We start from the raw sequence: 17,864 nt of genomic DNA, 5'->3' as shown, positions 1-17,864 counted from the left end.
TTAACATGTATTTTATATGGGGCACGCTGCCCCAGTGTCTTCGAAGCTAAGTAACCAATAGCTCTGATATGCAACTCATTGATGCAGGAGAGAGAACTTATGGAGATATGGAGGGAAGGAAGCAGGCGTGGAAACATGAGAACCTAGCAACACAAACAGAAAAAAATATTGAAAAAAAGGCCTTACTCCAACAAATTTCGCATGGCTTCTCCTTGAGGCTTACAGGATACATAAACCAGTGTCCTAATCCTCCTGCAGTTACGGATTGCTCTTGTTACACGATAGTCTAAAAAAGAAGTGTATAACTGACAGTTAATTTCCAAGAACAATCTTATGGAAAACGTCTTGGCTAGTTCTGCGATTCAGTGTGAGGTGTTAACTTGTCATCTATTGTAGGATTTCTCAAACACTTCATGGGCATAACCTAGTTTGCCTTTGGTAATCCACGTTTAACAGTGTCTTGATCCTGCTGGCAATATTTTTACCATTTATAGGTTGGTCATGATGTATAATTAGTTGATAGTATTAGTTGATCAATTTTACGAGGTTAGTTTGAAGTTTCTCTGTTCCAAATCAAACGCTCCACATTTAAATGGTTAAAGAATTACTGTTTGAATTGAGAAGCAAATTGGTTCGAATCTTTTGGTTCGGATCTACTTTGGTTTAAATACATTTTCTGCACAAAAATGTGGGTTGTGCCTCATTAAACCAGTTTTTTCGTTCTTGCTCGTTATCATCTTCCAATTCAGTACTCTTTCACTTTTGCTCTATTCATTTTTATTTTTTACTAATTCCCTCCTACGTCTGTGGTTAATCTTTAATAAATGGAAAGTGGCCCCAATACATCATGCTTTACACTGTACACCCTTGCCAGCTCCATCCTATGCACTCACCCTCCACTCTGAGCCTATTTTCTCTGTCTAGCTCTCTTTTACCCTACTGCCCTTCTATGTGCTTTCAAACATTTTTTCTGTTGGGTTATGTTTTCAAGTCAAATCATACTTAATTTCGACCACAGGTCATAAAAGTTACACATAAAATAGTTAAAAAAAGAAAGTGTTTTCGTTATTATTGTGCTTTCACACTGGCTTAAAATAAAGTTTAGGATAAAAAATTGCTTCTCTAAAATCTTCAAATACTAGCAATAAAGAGTCAATCATAGGCCATGGCCTAGTATAGACCACCATTTTTCCCAGTACATAACTTAATATTTAGATGCCAAGGTTTCTAAAATGTCTGCATCACAATGTTAAAATAATACAAATATTTAAAAGCTAACAAAACAGTGAAAGGTGGTTACAGATTCAAATAACCCAGATAATACCATCATCAAGATAAAAACAAACAGTCCAACCCAAGATTTAAAGTGCTAAGTTGATGTTATAAAGTGATAACAGTTTCGTAATAATTTAAATAACATACTTTGACAAAGAGAGCCTACTACCTGCACAATCATATAAGCAAATTTAAGCACTGTCAAATCATTAAAGACACATGAACAGTGTGATAGAAAGCTTAAATCATAACTTAAAACAGATATCGGATTCATGTTAAAATGGCACGAATACCAAACAAGTACATAAAAATAACTCTTTGCGGCTAAAACTCGTGATAAGATAGTAGAAACACAGGATTATCCAGATACTGTCTGAAAGAAATCTATTCCAAAGCCCTGTCCAAACCACATGGTCAAATAGTTCTTTACCCATGATGCGGGCTAAACCTGGTACTGTAATAGCCCTATGGCGAATGGACCAAACTGCTGACAAATATTTAGTAACCGCACTTACTACCAGTGTGGACGGGTCATATTTGCATATTGTATGAGCATTGGCACAATCGCATAAAAACAAAGCCTTGCACAAAGGAAGAATCCATTTTTCCCTTGGACTCTTATATAGGAGACAGAAGAAAAGCACATGTTCGGTTGACTCCACGCATGAATTGCAATTTATGCATTTATTGGCCTAAGAACTATTCTGCGACCATCGAGCAGTAAAATGTTAACTGGTAGAATCCCATATCTGAACTGAAGGAATAGAGCACGAGCATGTGCAGGTATTGGGAGATCAAGGAATTGCTCAGGCCATGGCTCCTGTTTGACGAGCAAAAATTCTGATGTTAAACGGCACACCCCATTACTATGAAGAATCTGCTCGTTGGCCTTCTCCCAACATCTCAGTTTGACCAGTGAAATAACGTTAGCTCAGATCGACTCGGGCCTCTCCCAAAATTGGGGAAGCCCAAATCATCCCAGACTGATTTCATCTCCCTCAGCCAACTGAACTTTTTCCAACTACATTGATTCCTTATAAGGTCTTTGCCTCCCGAAAAGGTACCAGTTCCTCTGTTCTCCAAAGGCGGATCCAATCTAAGAGAGGCCTTAAACCCCCTACATCTTTAATGCTATTTATCCCAAGATCAAGTCTAAGGGGGAACATCAGGGTACCCTTCCCCGTCCTGGCTATATATCTAATAAAATTGTTCTCTTTAATTTGTAGGACATCCAGCTGTCTTTGAAAGCCCCATGCATACAGTGCAGCACCCCAGATCTGAGCTTTGTAGATTTCTGCAATGAGGTTTAATGGGGGGCTAACTACACCTTTAGCTTTACGTCCCAAAGCCCCTCCTCTTTGGCATAATATATGTGTCCATCAACCTAATCCCCAAATAATCAAACTCATTGACCCTTTTCAATGGAATAGAATTCATTAATATACTAGCTTTCACTTTCTTGTTTCGTGAGCTGCAGACCATAAACTTAGTTTTCCCGACATTGACTTCCAGGTCAAAGTTTCTACAAAATAAACAAAATTGGCCAACCAGATTTTGCAATCTCAGGGGTGATTTTGCCAAGATGATGGTATCATCTGCATAAAGCAATCATGGGATTTTCTTACCTGCCAGCCTAGGTGAATCGCTGTTACAATTAGTTAAATACATAATACAGTTGTTTATAAATAAAAGATAGAAGAAGGCAATAGCCTTGCCTTACTCCTCTCTCAATAATAACTGGATCTGTTAATTTACCATTCTTGCCACTCCTGATTCGGGCAAAAGTGCCTTTATGAAGTCAGACAATAAGGTTCAAAAGACCTTTAGGGACTCCCATTGAGGTCAGTAGCAGCCATAATGTATTCCTGGGTCGCAGGTCAAAGGCCGCTCGAAGGTCAATGAAGTGCACATATAGGTTTCCACCTCCGATATCCACAGTCCTCCATTTAGTTGCCAAAATCCTCAGGACTTGATCTATTGTGCTAACCGCAGGTCTAAAACCTGCCTGTAAATTAGAAATGGTCCCACTCTCTATAATCCACTCTTCTAAATGGAAAAAAATTTGCTTCGTAAAAAGTTTTTGAAAGTTGTCGTGTAGGCTTATTGGACGATAATTAAAAGGGTTGCAAGGACTACCTTTCTTAAAAAGGGGACCTATCTCAGCTCCCCTCCATGTGCAAGGAATAGGTGCTCCTGTGGCAACTGCGCTACAAACCTTGTTCAAGTAGGGGGCCCAGATATCGCGTTTTGATTTGTAAAGATCGCCAGGTATTTTATCGAGGCCCGTGGCCTTTCCCCACTTGAGGGAAGCTATTGCTGCCTTAGTTTCGGCTAGGGAGAACTTGATTGGAGGAACACCAATTTCCCTAATGCTGATCAACTGAGTAAAGTAACCCAAAATGATTTACCCATACTGTCGGGAGAAATGAAGTATCAGGCAAGGGCCAGGTATCACCACTGTCATTTGAAATCAGCTTCCAAAACTTGGAGGCATCATTAGCTCTTGCGGCCTCCAGGAGAGCAGCCCATCGATTCTACTCCCAACTTCTTTGTGCCTTGGAAAGTTCCCGACTATAGTTCTCTCTTGACTGTCATCCTGGCTATCTGATCCCCCTTCTCAGGTCCCTCAATAATTTGTGCTTGGCTTCCCTGCATGAATGATTGATCCACCTTTCGCTACACCTGTTTCTTGTTTTAGCGACAGCTTTTTTAGTAAAAAGTTTTTTAAAAGAGTTGAATTGTTCCATATGAGCAACCAGGAGCCTATTATCATCCACAAGTTTATTATTGGTCATGGTAACCTGCTGCACATAGTCCTTGGAATTAGGGGCCTCTACTGTGGGCAACAGACCCCTGATAGATAGAATCAACGGGTCGTGGTCGCTTTCTTCATGTTCTTTTACCATCATATCGACCATATGCCCCAACAAATGAATTTCTAATATAAGGTAATCAATATAGCTCCTATAGGCTCCATGTCTGAAAGTGGGACAAGGTTTAGCATCTGAGCAGGAGCGACCGTTACAAGCGCAGAGACCATATACAAGTGTAGTATCAACAATTTGGTAAGCCATTCTGCTCATTCTGGGACTTTTATTCATTGCTAATTGCGAGATACCCCCAAAAATGTCCTCTTCTTGGTAAAGCTCTTGGGCCAGAAAAAGTAGCATTGAAGTCCCCTGAGATTAAGATGTAATGGGTAGTGGATCTACTGGATAAAATATTATCAAGAACAGTTAAAGCATCAGACTCGCAGTTACTGCCCACACTCCTGCTATATATATTCACCAATAGTAGGGGTTTTTCTCTATGGGTGAATAATGTTAAACCTTTGCAAATCAGCACAACCCATGGCCACTTCCTCAACCTGACACTTGAGGGAACTGCTAACCCTTGTAAGTAAACCACCCAAGGGTCTTCCAGAAGTCACCTTACGCGTTGTGGCCCAAAAACTCTCAAAACTGAATCTGTGCTTGGGCTCCAGGGCCCATGTCTCTTGCAACAGGCATATCTTGTGCTCATCTATAAAAGAGCCCCAGTCTGGAATTAGTTTTTTGGACTCCAGCCCGGCTATATTCCAACTAAGGACTGTAACCAGCGCATCATCCTGGGCTTGTGGTGCATCATCCTGGGCTTGTGGTGCAATCAGTGTGGGGCTCATAGAGTTCGGATTGCCCATTAGATCTATCGCTGAACTACCCACTCTAGGTCCCCCAACTTCTTCATCTCCAATGGTATCGCACATCCCAGTGAATTCAGAACCGGCCATGTTCCAACCAAGCACACAATGGCCGGTGTATCATTTTGGGCTAGCAGTACAATTTGTGTAGGACCCATGGAGTCCACGTTTGCAATCCGTTCTTCTCTCAGGCTGCTTACTCTAGGTTCCCCAAGTTCCTTACCTCTAGAAGTAATACACCCAGAGTGGTTAATCTCTCCCCATTATCCCAGGGATACCCGGTGTAACTTTGACGATGTGTCAATCCACGTCTGGGAGGGAAGATGGAGGTTGCCTACATTCAGACTGTGATACATGGTTCACAGGGAAACAAGAGGGACCTCTAGAGTCAAATGTCAAGCTACTTGGGGCAAGTTCAGATACTGGGAGATAGAAGGTTGAGAGTCTACACAAAGAAACACCTCCAGCTAAGGGGCTAGCTCAGCAGGAGTTTAAGAAAATCTGTTGGACCAGGGCAGGTGAGTCAAAGTTAATAACAATACAATCTCCCTCTCCAAGCTTATTCAGCAGGCCCACCCATCCCACCCTCCTCACCATTAATATTGAAGGTACCATAAAAAATGCTAATTTAGCATTAACATGCTGCCAATGGATGACCTTATTTTTCAACTCTATATAAGTCTCCACTCTATTTGTTCGGAGCCTGGGAACATTTGTAATTACAAGCACATATGGGCAAGATTCCGGGGGTAGATGTAAAACTTCTAACTGAGCCCCATCGTTATCAGGTCTGGTTGTGCTAGACTCCAGGTCCATCACTAGAGGGCTTACTAATTGATGCTCGTGGATATTGGAAGCTATAGGCATCTTAGACACTAAATTAGTTATCAGAGCAGCACCACATATTCCCCTATTAGCAATGTCTACATCACTGGGACAGTCTTCAGCTAGATTACGGCCCAGCCTGACATTCTAACCCACCTCGAATTGACAGGAATGAATACAACAACCCTTAGGTGATGTTGGACCCTCAACAGAATTTGAGGGAGCCTTGCCACCAGTGCCAGCAGATTGTCCCAGAATTGAAGAATGGCTGTGGGGTTCTGAGTTAGCTCGAGGGGTGGTGTCGGGCACACGGGTCTGAGTAAACCCCCCTAATTTCTCTTCAATGGCTTTTAAATGGACTTCAATAGGACACAACCTCTTAGTGAGCTCCTCCATTATGTACTCAAGAGCCAGTGGACTAATAGTAATCTCCTGTGGTTATTTGGACCCATCATTACCAGGTTCAAGTCCGGAATTAGTTGAGCTCATTGTACGAGCTTGTTTGTTTCTTAAGTTAATATCACCACGCTTTCCTTTTGGCTCAGGAACTGGCACACTAGCCAAGGGGCCCGGTGATGACAATGCAAGTTCTGTTGCAGTGGCCTCATCCAGGGCCGCAGGGATAATCTCCCGGGAGTTGTCTGAATGGTTGGCTGGTGGGAAGGCCAGATTTAACTGCGTGTACTGGGGCAGTGGAGACTGAAAGCTGTGGGGGTAATTGTGATTGGGGTGGAGATAGAGAAATAGGAGCCGGTGATACCGGGGTAAATAGGCGACGCTCAGCCATCTCAATCTGTTTGTCTAAAGCTCCAACAGCCTTTTGTAGAAAGACGTCTAAAGTTTTGTTGATTTTAAGATTATCTTGGGGGAAACCACCTTCCGTCTGCTCCTTTACCCTACTTTATCCCTTATCCTGCTCCTACTTGCCCTTTATATCTCACCCCTTTGTACTCTCCTCCCTTGTACTCTCTGGACCCCCTCCTCCTCCCGCAAAGGGTGCAACACTCACTTTTGCATCCAACTGTTGCCTCCAGCTGTCCACTCAGTATCCACTTACTCTTGGAAATATTAAATTATTGAGTTGGGGGGCTCTGGAAGCCTAACAGATTAAGATTCGCTAGCCAGCACAAGGATCCCACCAAGAGAGGCCGCAGATATACTTCCTCCTGCTGAATTCGCCTTGTGTGCCCTTGCGCCAATCGGCTCAGAGAAGAGTAGATAGAGAAGAGGGAGTGGAGAGGCCAGTCTCTAGGTACTGCCAAGACTTTACTTGTGGATTCCTCTTTCCCCCACCTGGGAATAAAAGGCGCGCAGAAGGCACATGGAGTGGGCAGGAGCCCATAAAACACTACATAAACCGGTGAAACACTCAGCTCAGCTCATCAGATGAGGCTCATCAGATCCAGCTCCAGCACATGAGGATCATGCCAAACACAGGACGTTGATGCTTAAAACAAAACAGTGCAGAAGATGGACAGGCGGATGCTGCCCCCAGGGCTACTGCTGCACTCTGTATTCTGTACTCTGTACTCTCCAGCTGCACCCTTCCTGCTCATCACAAAATGGGGTGGGTTGGATTGCCAACCACTTGCCGCTTACAGTCTGTTGCAGTTGCAGCCACAGTCTACTGCGAATTGCCGCTGCTTACCACTATTGCTGCCGCTGTCAGCCACCGCTGTTTAGGAGGCACCCATTTTCTGATGCAGATCTCACGGGAGCCGGGAACTGAACCCGGTCAGCACCATGCAGCTTCTTTCTGCAGCTCCTCGCTGCCCACTCCCCACACAGGCACCAGCACTTAGCTTCTAGGTGCCAGGTCACACTCAAGGACAAGTACGGGGGTCAGAGGAAAGGAAAAGCCTCCAGGTCATCAGGCCTTTGGCACTTGGAGCATTCAAATCACCATGCCATGCTCCAAAGCGCTAAAAAAAGTGCTCCCCCTGTGACCTCCTGCGGGCTCCAAGATACCGGGTACCGGGAAAGAAACACAGGGAAACACAGGGAACCACCGTGCTCTGAGGGTTATGTTTTACTAATTGTATTTCCGGATTTATAGCTAGAGCTACTTGTAATTCACACCAAACAATTCAAATTATTCACTAAGCACCGGTGCAACTGGCCCCAACAGGATAGAAATATTTTTCTATAGGGCGTAACCCAGGAGAAAAGAAGCATTCTCCATGCTCATTTACACCAAATCCATACCCATGCATTGCCATTTGGTAATTGTTTGGAAACAGATGGCCAAAAAAAAAAGTAGTGTAATACTTACGCAGTCCAGCCCTGGATGGGTTCACCACAGCAGTAAAAGGATGGTTTCCTTGGAGCGTCAAAAGTAACTCTGGAAGTACCACCTCTGCTTTCCCAGAGTGGAACTTGCAATTAGAGATCCCTGTACATCAAAGACACAGCAGTCAGATAAATATTTTGCTCTAGGTCATTATCCTTACAGAGGATGAGTGGTAACATGAGCGGCAGCTTTCCAAGAATTCAAATATACTGCCCAATACCAGGTACAGAGCAGTGTTTGGACAAAATATTGAATTTTAAATATCGACATACAGAAATATCGGGAACAAAAATATTGTGATGCAGAACTATCATTGACCAGAATATTGATTGTTTTTTAGGTAAGTAATATCGTTTTCAAGAATATCTGCGTTGTTAATATCGCTTTCAATAATATAGTTATAAAAAATATCATTTTTAATTATCTTTTGTGTTTTAGTTCATATGTTAATTTTGTAGGTTAACTATTGTTTCGACAATTATTGACAGTATTTTTCAATATAGCTTGGAATTTTAAGTGATTTATAATTTTTAATTTAATTGTTAACAGTAATGTATATAGTTGTGGCAGGTTTTGAAGTTTGTAGGGGTACACGGCGGAAAGTTAATTTATTATAATTAATTAACAATGATTATTTTATTATTAATTACTTAAATGTTATGTAAATTGTGTAGTTATATTTTTTAGTTACATATTAGGTGTGGGTTGCTGGGTCTGCAGGGGTATAGGGTGAATAGGTAATTAGGTAATAATTATTCATTAATTTATTAATCATTATTTTACTGCTTATTAATTATGTAAATTGTGTAACTGTAATAATGTTTGTAGGGGGTGTACAGCGGGAAGTTAATTATTATTAGATTATTAATTATTTAAAGGATTGTTAATTTTCTAAATAGTGGAAAAATTATATATTGGGTTCGGATTGTTGGGTTTGTAGGGTTATAAGGTGGGAAGTTAATTAACTAACTGATGATTAATTAATTTATTAATTTATCACTAATTATTTAACTGATTGCTAATTATGTAAAGTGTGTAATAATTAAATATTTTTAAATTATATATTAGGTGGGGATTGTTGGGTTTTTAGGGGTATAGGGTAGGAAGTTAATTTAATGATAATTAATCAGTATTTATTAATTATGTAATTATTTGTTATTAATTATGTGAACTGTGTAATTATATTTTTTAAGTTATATATGAGGTGAATGCTGTTGTGTTTGTAGGAGCATAGGTTGGGAAGGTATCTAAGTACTAATTAATTAACAATTACTTATTCATTTATTAATAAATATTTAATTGATTATTAAATATGTTAATTGTGTTATACTTATTTATTTTAGTGAAGTAAGTGAAGTACTTTCCCTACTGTTGCACAGACTGAAGTGGGAATAGTACATTTTACACCTCCGACTTCCAACACTGTCCCTACTGTTGCACAGACTACAATGGGCATATCAAATTGTACCCCTTTAAAGTCCAATGCTTTCTCTACTGTTTAGGAATGGCATGTATATTATTCATAGACTTCTAATATTTTTAAATATTGTTTAAATAGATGTAATATTATCTGATTATTTGTTCAATTTTTTATATTATTTGTGCATATATATATATGTGTGTGTGTTGCATATAAATATATATATATATATTTATAATAATATTTTTAGTGAAGGTGTTTTTATTTTTAATTTTTAATTATTGTGATAGGTTATTAATGTTTTGTCTTTGATCTTGTTAAGTTTTATGAATTATATATTTATGTATATAAATATATTTGCGTTTTTATAGTAGCAAATTGGAAAAATAATCAAAACATAATATAATGTAAATTATGTATATTGAATACGAGTGGTATAATATATATATATTTTTATTTGTGTATGTTTCTATAATTATATATTTGTATTTAATATTAAATGTTACTTACTTTTTTTAATATACACTAAATTAATGTTACATTTTAAAATATTTAAGATTTACTATTTTAATATATAAATTGAAAAACGATATTTTTTGTAGCTTGTTAATGATATTAGTGTGAAACTATTTTTTTGCTATAATTGTACTTACCATTAAAAGCATAGGGAAACACTATTTGTGTCATCTAGATTTTTGACACAATATATGTGTATCACAATACTGCCTTTTTGCCAGACATGTGCTATAGAAATACCTTATAATACATACAGAAAGACCGACTACTGTATGATGGTATGGCACAACAAGAAACCCGAAATCTTGCTAACTTGTCCTTTCTATGTAATTACTACTTCTTTTCCCTTTTGGCACACCAACATACCAAATAAACGTTCAAATGGCTCACAAAAAACAGAAATAGCTCGATAAGGGATTACTGAGCTTTGATTTCAGAATTGAGTTGTGCATTCTAGTATCCATTCTCATTAACCAGACATGCTGCTAAATGTTTAACAAATCTTTTTTCTGTTTTTTGGGTCATTTTTTGAAACGGGATAGGAACATCCTGCAACATAAGAGTGCCAGTAAGCACTAAGGGTATTTATACATTCATTCATTACATGCTCTCTACCAACATCCCAGCGCTGTTGTCAATGCGTTGCTTCTCTCCTAAAACGACTAGCCTGGTGACTTCAACAGTTCATCTTCCAATCTACCCACAATGGCAAGTCTATGTGCTTTGAAATCACGGTTTATGGTACTGCTTTCATAGGTTTCCGCAAATGTGCAACAGTTACATTACAGAGTGTTCACAATTTGGCTGCTAATTTTCTGGTGAACACTGAAAGTAAGTACCATATTACAGCACCTCTCTGCATAACTCAATGCTTGTTGATCGAGCTGACTGTACATTTTAGAAGTATGCACATGATCCAAAGAAACATCTGCAATATGGTTCAGTTACAAAGGGCCTGATTTTGCCAAACTTCTGACAGCGAGGCTGCAGCCATACTGGCTACCTCCCTGCCAGGCCCATTACGACTTTCCTGCTTGGCTGACGGGCGGAAACCAAGGTTTCTGCCCGTCAGCCCAGCGGGAAAGTGGTGGCAGCATTGTCGCCTGCTCATAATCGGTTTCCGCCCATCAGCCCAGCGGGAAAGTGGTGGCAGCATTGTCACGGCTCATAATCAAGTCGACGGCAATGCTGCCACCTGCAGGGTGCACCACCACCCTCGCAATGCTCACTGTCTGCAAAGCAGACAGTGAGCATTGCGAGGGTGGTGGGCAGTGGGATCCTTGCACTGCCCATGCCAAGTGAATGAGCAGAACAGGGGGGCCCCTTTAGCCCCCTGCACCGGTTCTCCAACTGCATTTTAATGGTGGTAAAAAGGCCATGAAAAAGATGGTGGAGAACCAGATTGTAATCAGCAGGGCGGCGCTGACTTCAGCGCCGCCCTGGTCGATTGCGACCTCCACCACTGTCAGCCCATTGGGAAAGAACATCCCGGCAGAGATGGAGGTAGGTTGGCAGGGCTGCCTACCAACCTCGGAATGTGGCGGTCGGACCTCCACAACCGCGGGGGTCCGAGGACCTCCACACTCGTAATCAGGCCCCTAAACTTTGTTACTGTTAGTCTGTAGGCTCTTTTTCATCAGCAACTTGTGGGTATTCCTACCGTCTACTGTTGGAATTGAAAACCGCTCTGCTTACTTTTTAATATAGAGCTATGGATGCCGGTACCATGTTTAGATACATCATATCTGACATGCCTTCATCCTTCCACATATGTGTGATCTCAATGTTTTGTTCTATTTTAAAAAAGGGGGCTGGTCATAAGTGACTTCTTAGCGATTGATGAGGGGTCATCAGGAGGATGTTGATAACAGGAAGGAATCTACAGACTAAGGATAACCAGATCTCCATATGTTTAAGACCTGACTCTTTCCCATTACCAGACTGTAGAAAGATTCCACTGCTAATGCAAATCAGAAAACAAGGATAAAGACAGCAATGAACAGTTCAGCACACGCAAATAGATTTTGAAGACCTTCAAAGTAAACTTTTGCATTCGTCAGAGAGCAAGCCTCAAAAGTGTAGTGTAGAGTGTGCAAAATTTGTTTGGGATATCCCATGTAGCCGCATGGCATATATCTCTGACTTGAATAAGCCCGGAGAATCCACCTTAGCTCTGGTGGAGTATGCCTTTTTATGGAATAGAAGATGAATCTACCCAGATTGTCACAATGGATTATATATATTACTCTTCTGGCAGTGGTGGACTTAGTAGATGTTTGACCACATCATTACTCCCAGAAGGTCAGAAACCAATTGGTTTGGTTCAGTTCAGATACAAATCTCACATGTGCTTCATGTTCAAATTCTACAGGAATTCCTCATCTGAGGATGGATGGGGAGTTGAGAAGAAAGAACATTCTCTTCATTCAGATGGCACTCAGCAGTTTGGGGATAAGGAAGACCAATTGTAGAGAAGGAACTCCCATGGCCTAGTCTGATGGGCCACAGAGGCTACAAAAGATGTCTTGAAGGTATCCAGCTTCACACCTATTCCATCAAGCCAAGAATGACATCGCACCATCTACCAAGCAAGTCAATATTTGATGTTCTTCACTGTGCCAGAGCCAGTCATTTGCCCTTTACACTGTGCTCGAGTGAAGGACATTCTAGCATGCACCAGAACATTCAAATTCTCTCAGGACAGTCCTCAGAAAACATACACTGAAGCGGAGTGATGGTGCCACATTCTCCCTCCTTTTAAAGACATGAGGTCTGTTCTCTAGCAGAGGCCAAAGTACTCCCTCGGTGGAAGATGGCGAGGCCTGTCCCACTATGCAAGCACCATGGGCTCCACCTGATTTTCTAGAGCACTCAAAACGACAGGATCATTGGAAAGGCAGAAAAAACTCCTGCTGTACAATGTCAGTCCATTCTCTAGAGAACAGGGCCCCCAGCCTAAGCAAGGAAAGGACTGATCAAATTTAAAGTTGAGTTGTGTTTTAAAGGTGTCTACAAAAGTTCCATGCCAGGCCTCTGAGACAGAGTTGAGGGCTTTCTGGAGGACCTCTCACTCGTGCAACAAATTAAGAGGCCAGTTTAGGCTGTCAGCTCTGTCAATCAGTGCAAAGAGGGGGACCAGCAAGGACATGCCTTGTTGCACTGTCAATTCTCACAGAGCTACAACCACTTGACAGAGCTATTGGAAGTGTGTTTCCAGTGATGCAAAAGGGGGCTTTAGTATTGACCTTATAGGCCACCACTACTTCCCTGTCTCTCCGCTTAGACGCTCCGGTTATATACAAGGACACATCTGATTTATTGAATGCAACACTGATAGAGAGTTCCTGGTAATGTTTTCCCCAAGCATACTCTGAGAAGTTAGTTGTGATCATGAACAGTGGCGCTGCAATTCAGCAATAGCTCAGGAAAGTTTGGAAATTGGGATGAATAGACTTTGATGATTTCAATTGATCTTTTGCAATTGGAGCTATTGTTTTACCCAGCAGAGTTTTATCTAGTGCACGTGAAGCCTGGAGAGGGTATCATACTTATATAGGGTGCTTGGAGTCCTGATAGCCTTTATCCCTTCTGAGGGAGGGAAGAGCTATTTCAGGCTAGGGTGCAGAATTGGCCCTATGAGCTACATCCTTTTGAAAAGAACCTAAAACAACCAATAGTGATTCACTGTACAGGGTTTCTAGTGATAAGCAGCGTTAATATGAACTCCACACCCTCCCAGGACGTCACTCAAAGGAGACAACTGTTTAAGGATGGGTAACAGTTACCTGCAGGTCAACACAGAGACCAGGATCTAGATAAAGACCTGGGGAGTAACACTGACATGAAAGGCACAGTCATCTTTTGATACTTTTCTGTGTTCATTGAGGGCAGGTATGAGGAAGTAGAACTTCCATACAGCCTTCCTTTACTCTGCAATGCTGCTAATAGCTGGGCCAAAGTCATCAGTTTGATCCTATACAGGGAGAGGCATTGGTTTAGACCACACACCTCATCTAAATTAGGAACTAACTTGAATGATCCACAGTACAGGAGCATATTTGCCACTTGAAGACAACACTTCCTGGAATGTGGACTGGGCAGAGATAGCAAGGGAGCTAGTGGTCCTTGCGGCTGCAGTGCAAAGTCATTCTACACTACTTACAGGATTAATGCCGGTTTGATACTTTGGAACCATTTGTGGTATTGGAAGTAAAGCCATTCATCCCCACAGGCATAGAGTAGACCTTTTTTTAGATGATGAAGAGGAGTTTTGTAGTCCAAGGAGAAGTCACTGGTACTCCTTGGTGTCAACTAAGGCTGGGGAAATGGCCTTCTTCTTGTCAATGAAGCATCTTCACTTCGCCTGCCTGAGGCTTGGGAAGTGAATGCATTCATCCCCAGGAAGGATCTCCACTTGGCCTGCCTGTCTCTTGCAGAAGAGGAGGCTAATGTTAGAGTCTAGGACAGTATGAGAGCAAATCCTGTAATACGAGAGGTGAGGCCACTTCTGTCCCAAGTGCTCCTCGTCTAAAGGATCAGATAAATCATTAAAGGATGGGCATTGAGAGGATGATCCACTGTGGACTGTGTCTTGAGAATGCTGATATAAGGACAGTCTCTTAAGGGACCAACAGCTGTGCTGGAGAGAGCAGTGCCACGTCTTGCTCCTCTAAAAAGTAGACCCCTACAGCAGGTTGAAGAGTCACATACTCTGTGGCATGGTATGTCTCAAGTGTTTAAGTGACTTGTCAATGAGACTGGTGGAGATGATGTCCAGAAATGCTAGAATGGAAGGGGCTGATGCTTTCCAGTGTTTTCTTTTGTATTTCAGAAGAGACTTTATATGCATCCAAACACTGAATGAGGATATTCTCATGTCCTCTTCCTGACCTAGGCTCTCTCCTCATTGCCTGGGGGTGCTTCCCTTTTCAACTGCCATTTGAACAGCACAGATGCTGGGCTTAATAAGAGGAGTAATGGGATTGGGAGTGTGACAGAAACCACCCACAGGAGAAGATTGTCTGTTGTGTAGCTGCAGAGGGAGGAATCCTAATGTGTTGGTCTATGCTCATGGAAGACGGAGTCAACCTCCTGGTGACGCAGATTTTCAGCACCACAAACTCAACCCACTGATGCAGTGGATGCTTGGTGGTTCTGAGCCAAGATGTGGAGCTGAGCTAGACCTGAAGGTGCAATGGAGTTTCAGGTGCAGAGGCTGATCTAGATGCCAAAGGATCCTCTGATCCTAGGCACTTCACATAGCTTTCCTGAACTATGACAACATGGTCTACCTGGAACAAACCCTCAGGTACTGGAGGACAGATGGTCTTTAAACCAGCTGTTGCCAGCTTGTGACGCCTGCTTCCCTGAGGCTTCTTGCACCACTTGTACAGACATGACCTATAGGCAGGAGATACCTCACTGAAAAAAGGTACTTTTCACCACATCCAGGGGCCAAAATACTGTACTTAACTCTTGACAAACTTGTGCACCGATGCTTAGCTTGCATGCCAGTCAATTTTGGAGTACCAGATAGCAATGGTAGCAGAAAAAGCTTACATACATAGGAAGAATATTAACTACACACAAGATGCAGGGATTAGGTGGGTTAGCTGTTGTAAATGTTTGCAGGCACAGCACACATGAACTGAATCAGCAGCACTGCAGCCTAAGCTATCTGATCTAAAGGAAGGAGATGGAGGTAAAAAAGTGAAAAATAGTTCAAAAAGACAGAAGGTATGAGGGTGAGGCCTAATGTAGGAAACTGACGTATCATGAGAAAAGTAGGTTTGAACCATACTGTTGAGAAGAAAAAATGAGCAGGCGAGGGTGCGCATACACAGGGATGACTCTGTGGCGTATATGACAATTCCATGTGTTTGTGTATGTGGTAATGAGAGCATTACATTTTAAATCACTACAGAAGCAGTTTCTGGACTAGCCACTAGGTCTTAGTCATGCCAACAGGTAAACTCCACACGTATGTTTTCAAATGTTGCATAATAGTTGCATGATAATACTCACACAAGATAGTAAAAGGGTGAGGACTCTGGCGATATCTGCTTATGTGAGTCCAGCATAACATTAAAGAATGAGTCATTATATACATAGATATGGGATGCTGTCTGTTTAGTAACTGGGTTTAATACATTTTCTGATGAGTTCCCAGTAGACATAAGTACAGTTGTAATGAAGACAAGTATGGAGAAATGTAGTACCAGATGAACATCTACAATTACACCAATGCATCGAGATGGTTTGAGGAAGGCTATTAAAGCCAAAGTGCACATCCGGAAAGCATTTTTGATTTTTGGAGGGCAGTGACAGCAAGGGATTTTACAGTCATTAAAGAACAAGCAGCAGAAAAAGTGTGTGGTAAAGAAACAAGCAGCTATTACTTCTGAAGACACATTGATGGAAAAGATTGATGTTCAAGATGCAAAATGGTGTGCAAAACACCAAGATGGTCACCTGTAAAGACTGTATTCAGTTGTCAAAATATCATCATTATGATGGAAAGGCAAGGAGCCACCTGAGGACCATTGCTGCAAGAGGTGATAGCAATGAACTGAGGAGAAGGATTAGACAAATCAGGATGTGTGGTGTGGATACACCTATAGAAGTTTTCTGTGAGACCGGGTGGCACACCATTGCCCAGTTTTTGCTTCAGTGCAGGTCAAGTGCTGCAAGTGGGGTAGAGGCAAAACTGAACTGCAATAAAATAGTGCAGGAGATGGCCCAGAGCCAATGAGGAGAATCAGAATACAGAAGATAATCACCCTTAGAGTTAGAACCTGTATACTTTTGTTGCAGTTCAGTTGCAAAAAGACAAATGTGCAAAGTTTATCCAAGTTTGCCCAAGCTAAAGAACAATTCCATAAAAAAACTCGAGGTGATCTGAAGCCCGAGAGCTGCAATAGTGGAGATTTAACACACAAATTAAATGATAACTTATCTGCTGAAACAACATTCGGATATTTTGGGGTGTCTATTGACAAATGCCTGGAAAAGAAATGGAAGACAGATTCTCTCGAAGAAGAAGAAGGCTGATCCCCCAAATTTGCACAATGGTAGGCAGATTTTGATGGGGCATGGTAGTGGTGGAGACATCCTGTGAACTGCGGGATAATACATAAAGACAAACACTGACCAGTGAAGGCAATTCTTGCTGTAGTGGAGAAAAGTGCACTATACCAGGAACTGAGAGAGAAGCCATCACAATGAGAAAACATAGACCCAGAGAAGGTAGGGCTATGGAGCTGTCTGTGCAGTGAAAGCGCTATTTGAGAAAAGTAGAACCCACCACTAGCCACAGAATGATGGTAGCCCGCCCTCTCACTCATTCTAAGTAGTGTGGGTGATCCTAAAATAACACATATCATATCTCAGGAAAAAGGTCGTAGCCCATATCACAAATAAATGGATTCATTTTACCAGTAGTGAAATAAATTAAGGCTGATTTGACTTTGCTGGCATTTTAAGTAGTGACTTCCAGATATTCTAGGAAGCCTTCAACAACTTTAATACAGGAAGCAAAGTACATGGTTGATAAAGTAGAAGGGCTAAAAATAAAATTTTTCAAAAGAAATGAATAAAAACTGTTCTTGAGAAAGATAAAAAGCATGTGGTGTAAACTTATGAACTGATCTTTGGCCCAGAACTAAAAGTTCAATTAGCCTAGCAAGAGCCTGGCCCACCTTAGGTCACCCAAATCTGAAATCCTGGCACTATGCCTTTTACAAGGTTTGCCTTAACTATTGAGGGTTTATCGAATTTGGCATTAATTGTACTTTTGGGGTATGTGATGTGATATACAACCTATGAGACATGTACAGCTCAAGCATTTTACTGAGAGAAGG

The 17,864-nt window shown here is 41.5% G+C and overlaps 1 protein-coding gene across 1 annotated transcript in view; it reads right to left on the bottom strand.

Annotated features, from left to right (window-relative positions):
* Positions 1–17,864, bottom strand: part of TRMT2B (tRNA methyltransferase 2 homolog B) — a 194,352-nt gene that overhangs the window by 44,708 nt on the left and 131,780 nt on the right. The window contains exons 11-12 of the mRNA XM_069213328.1: positions 8,052–8,171; positions 187–286 (exon numbers count right to left, since the gene is read on the bottom strand). Coding sequence (XP_069069429.1) covers positions 187–286; positions 8,052–8,171 — 220 coding nt within the window. The remainder of the gene's footprint in view (positions 1–186; positions 287–8,051; positions 8,172–17,864) is intronic.

The sequence above is a fragment of the Pleurodeles waltl genome, chromosome 2_1, assembly GCF_031143425.1.
Source record: "Pleurodeles waltl isolate 20211129_DDA chromosome 2_1, aPleWal1.hap1.20221129, whole genome shotgun sequence".
Taxonomy (NCBI): domain Eukaryota; kingdom Metazoa; phylum Chordata; class Amphibia; order Caudata; family Salamandridae; genus Pleurodeles; species Pleurodeles waltl.
Note: the sequence above shows the minus strand (reverse complement) of the source record. Positions and strands in the feature narration are given on the sequence as shown.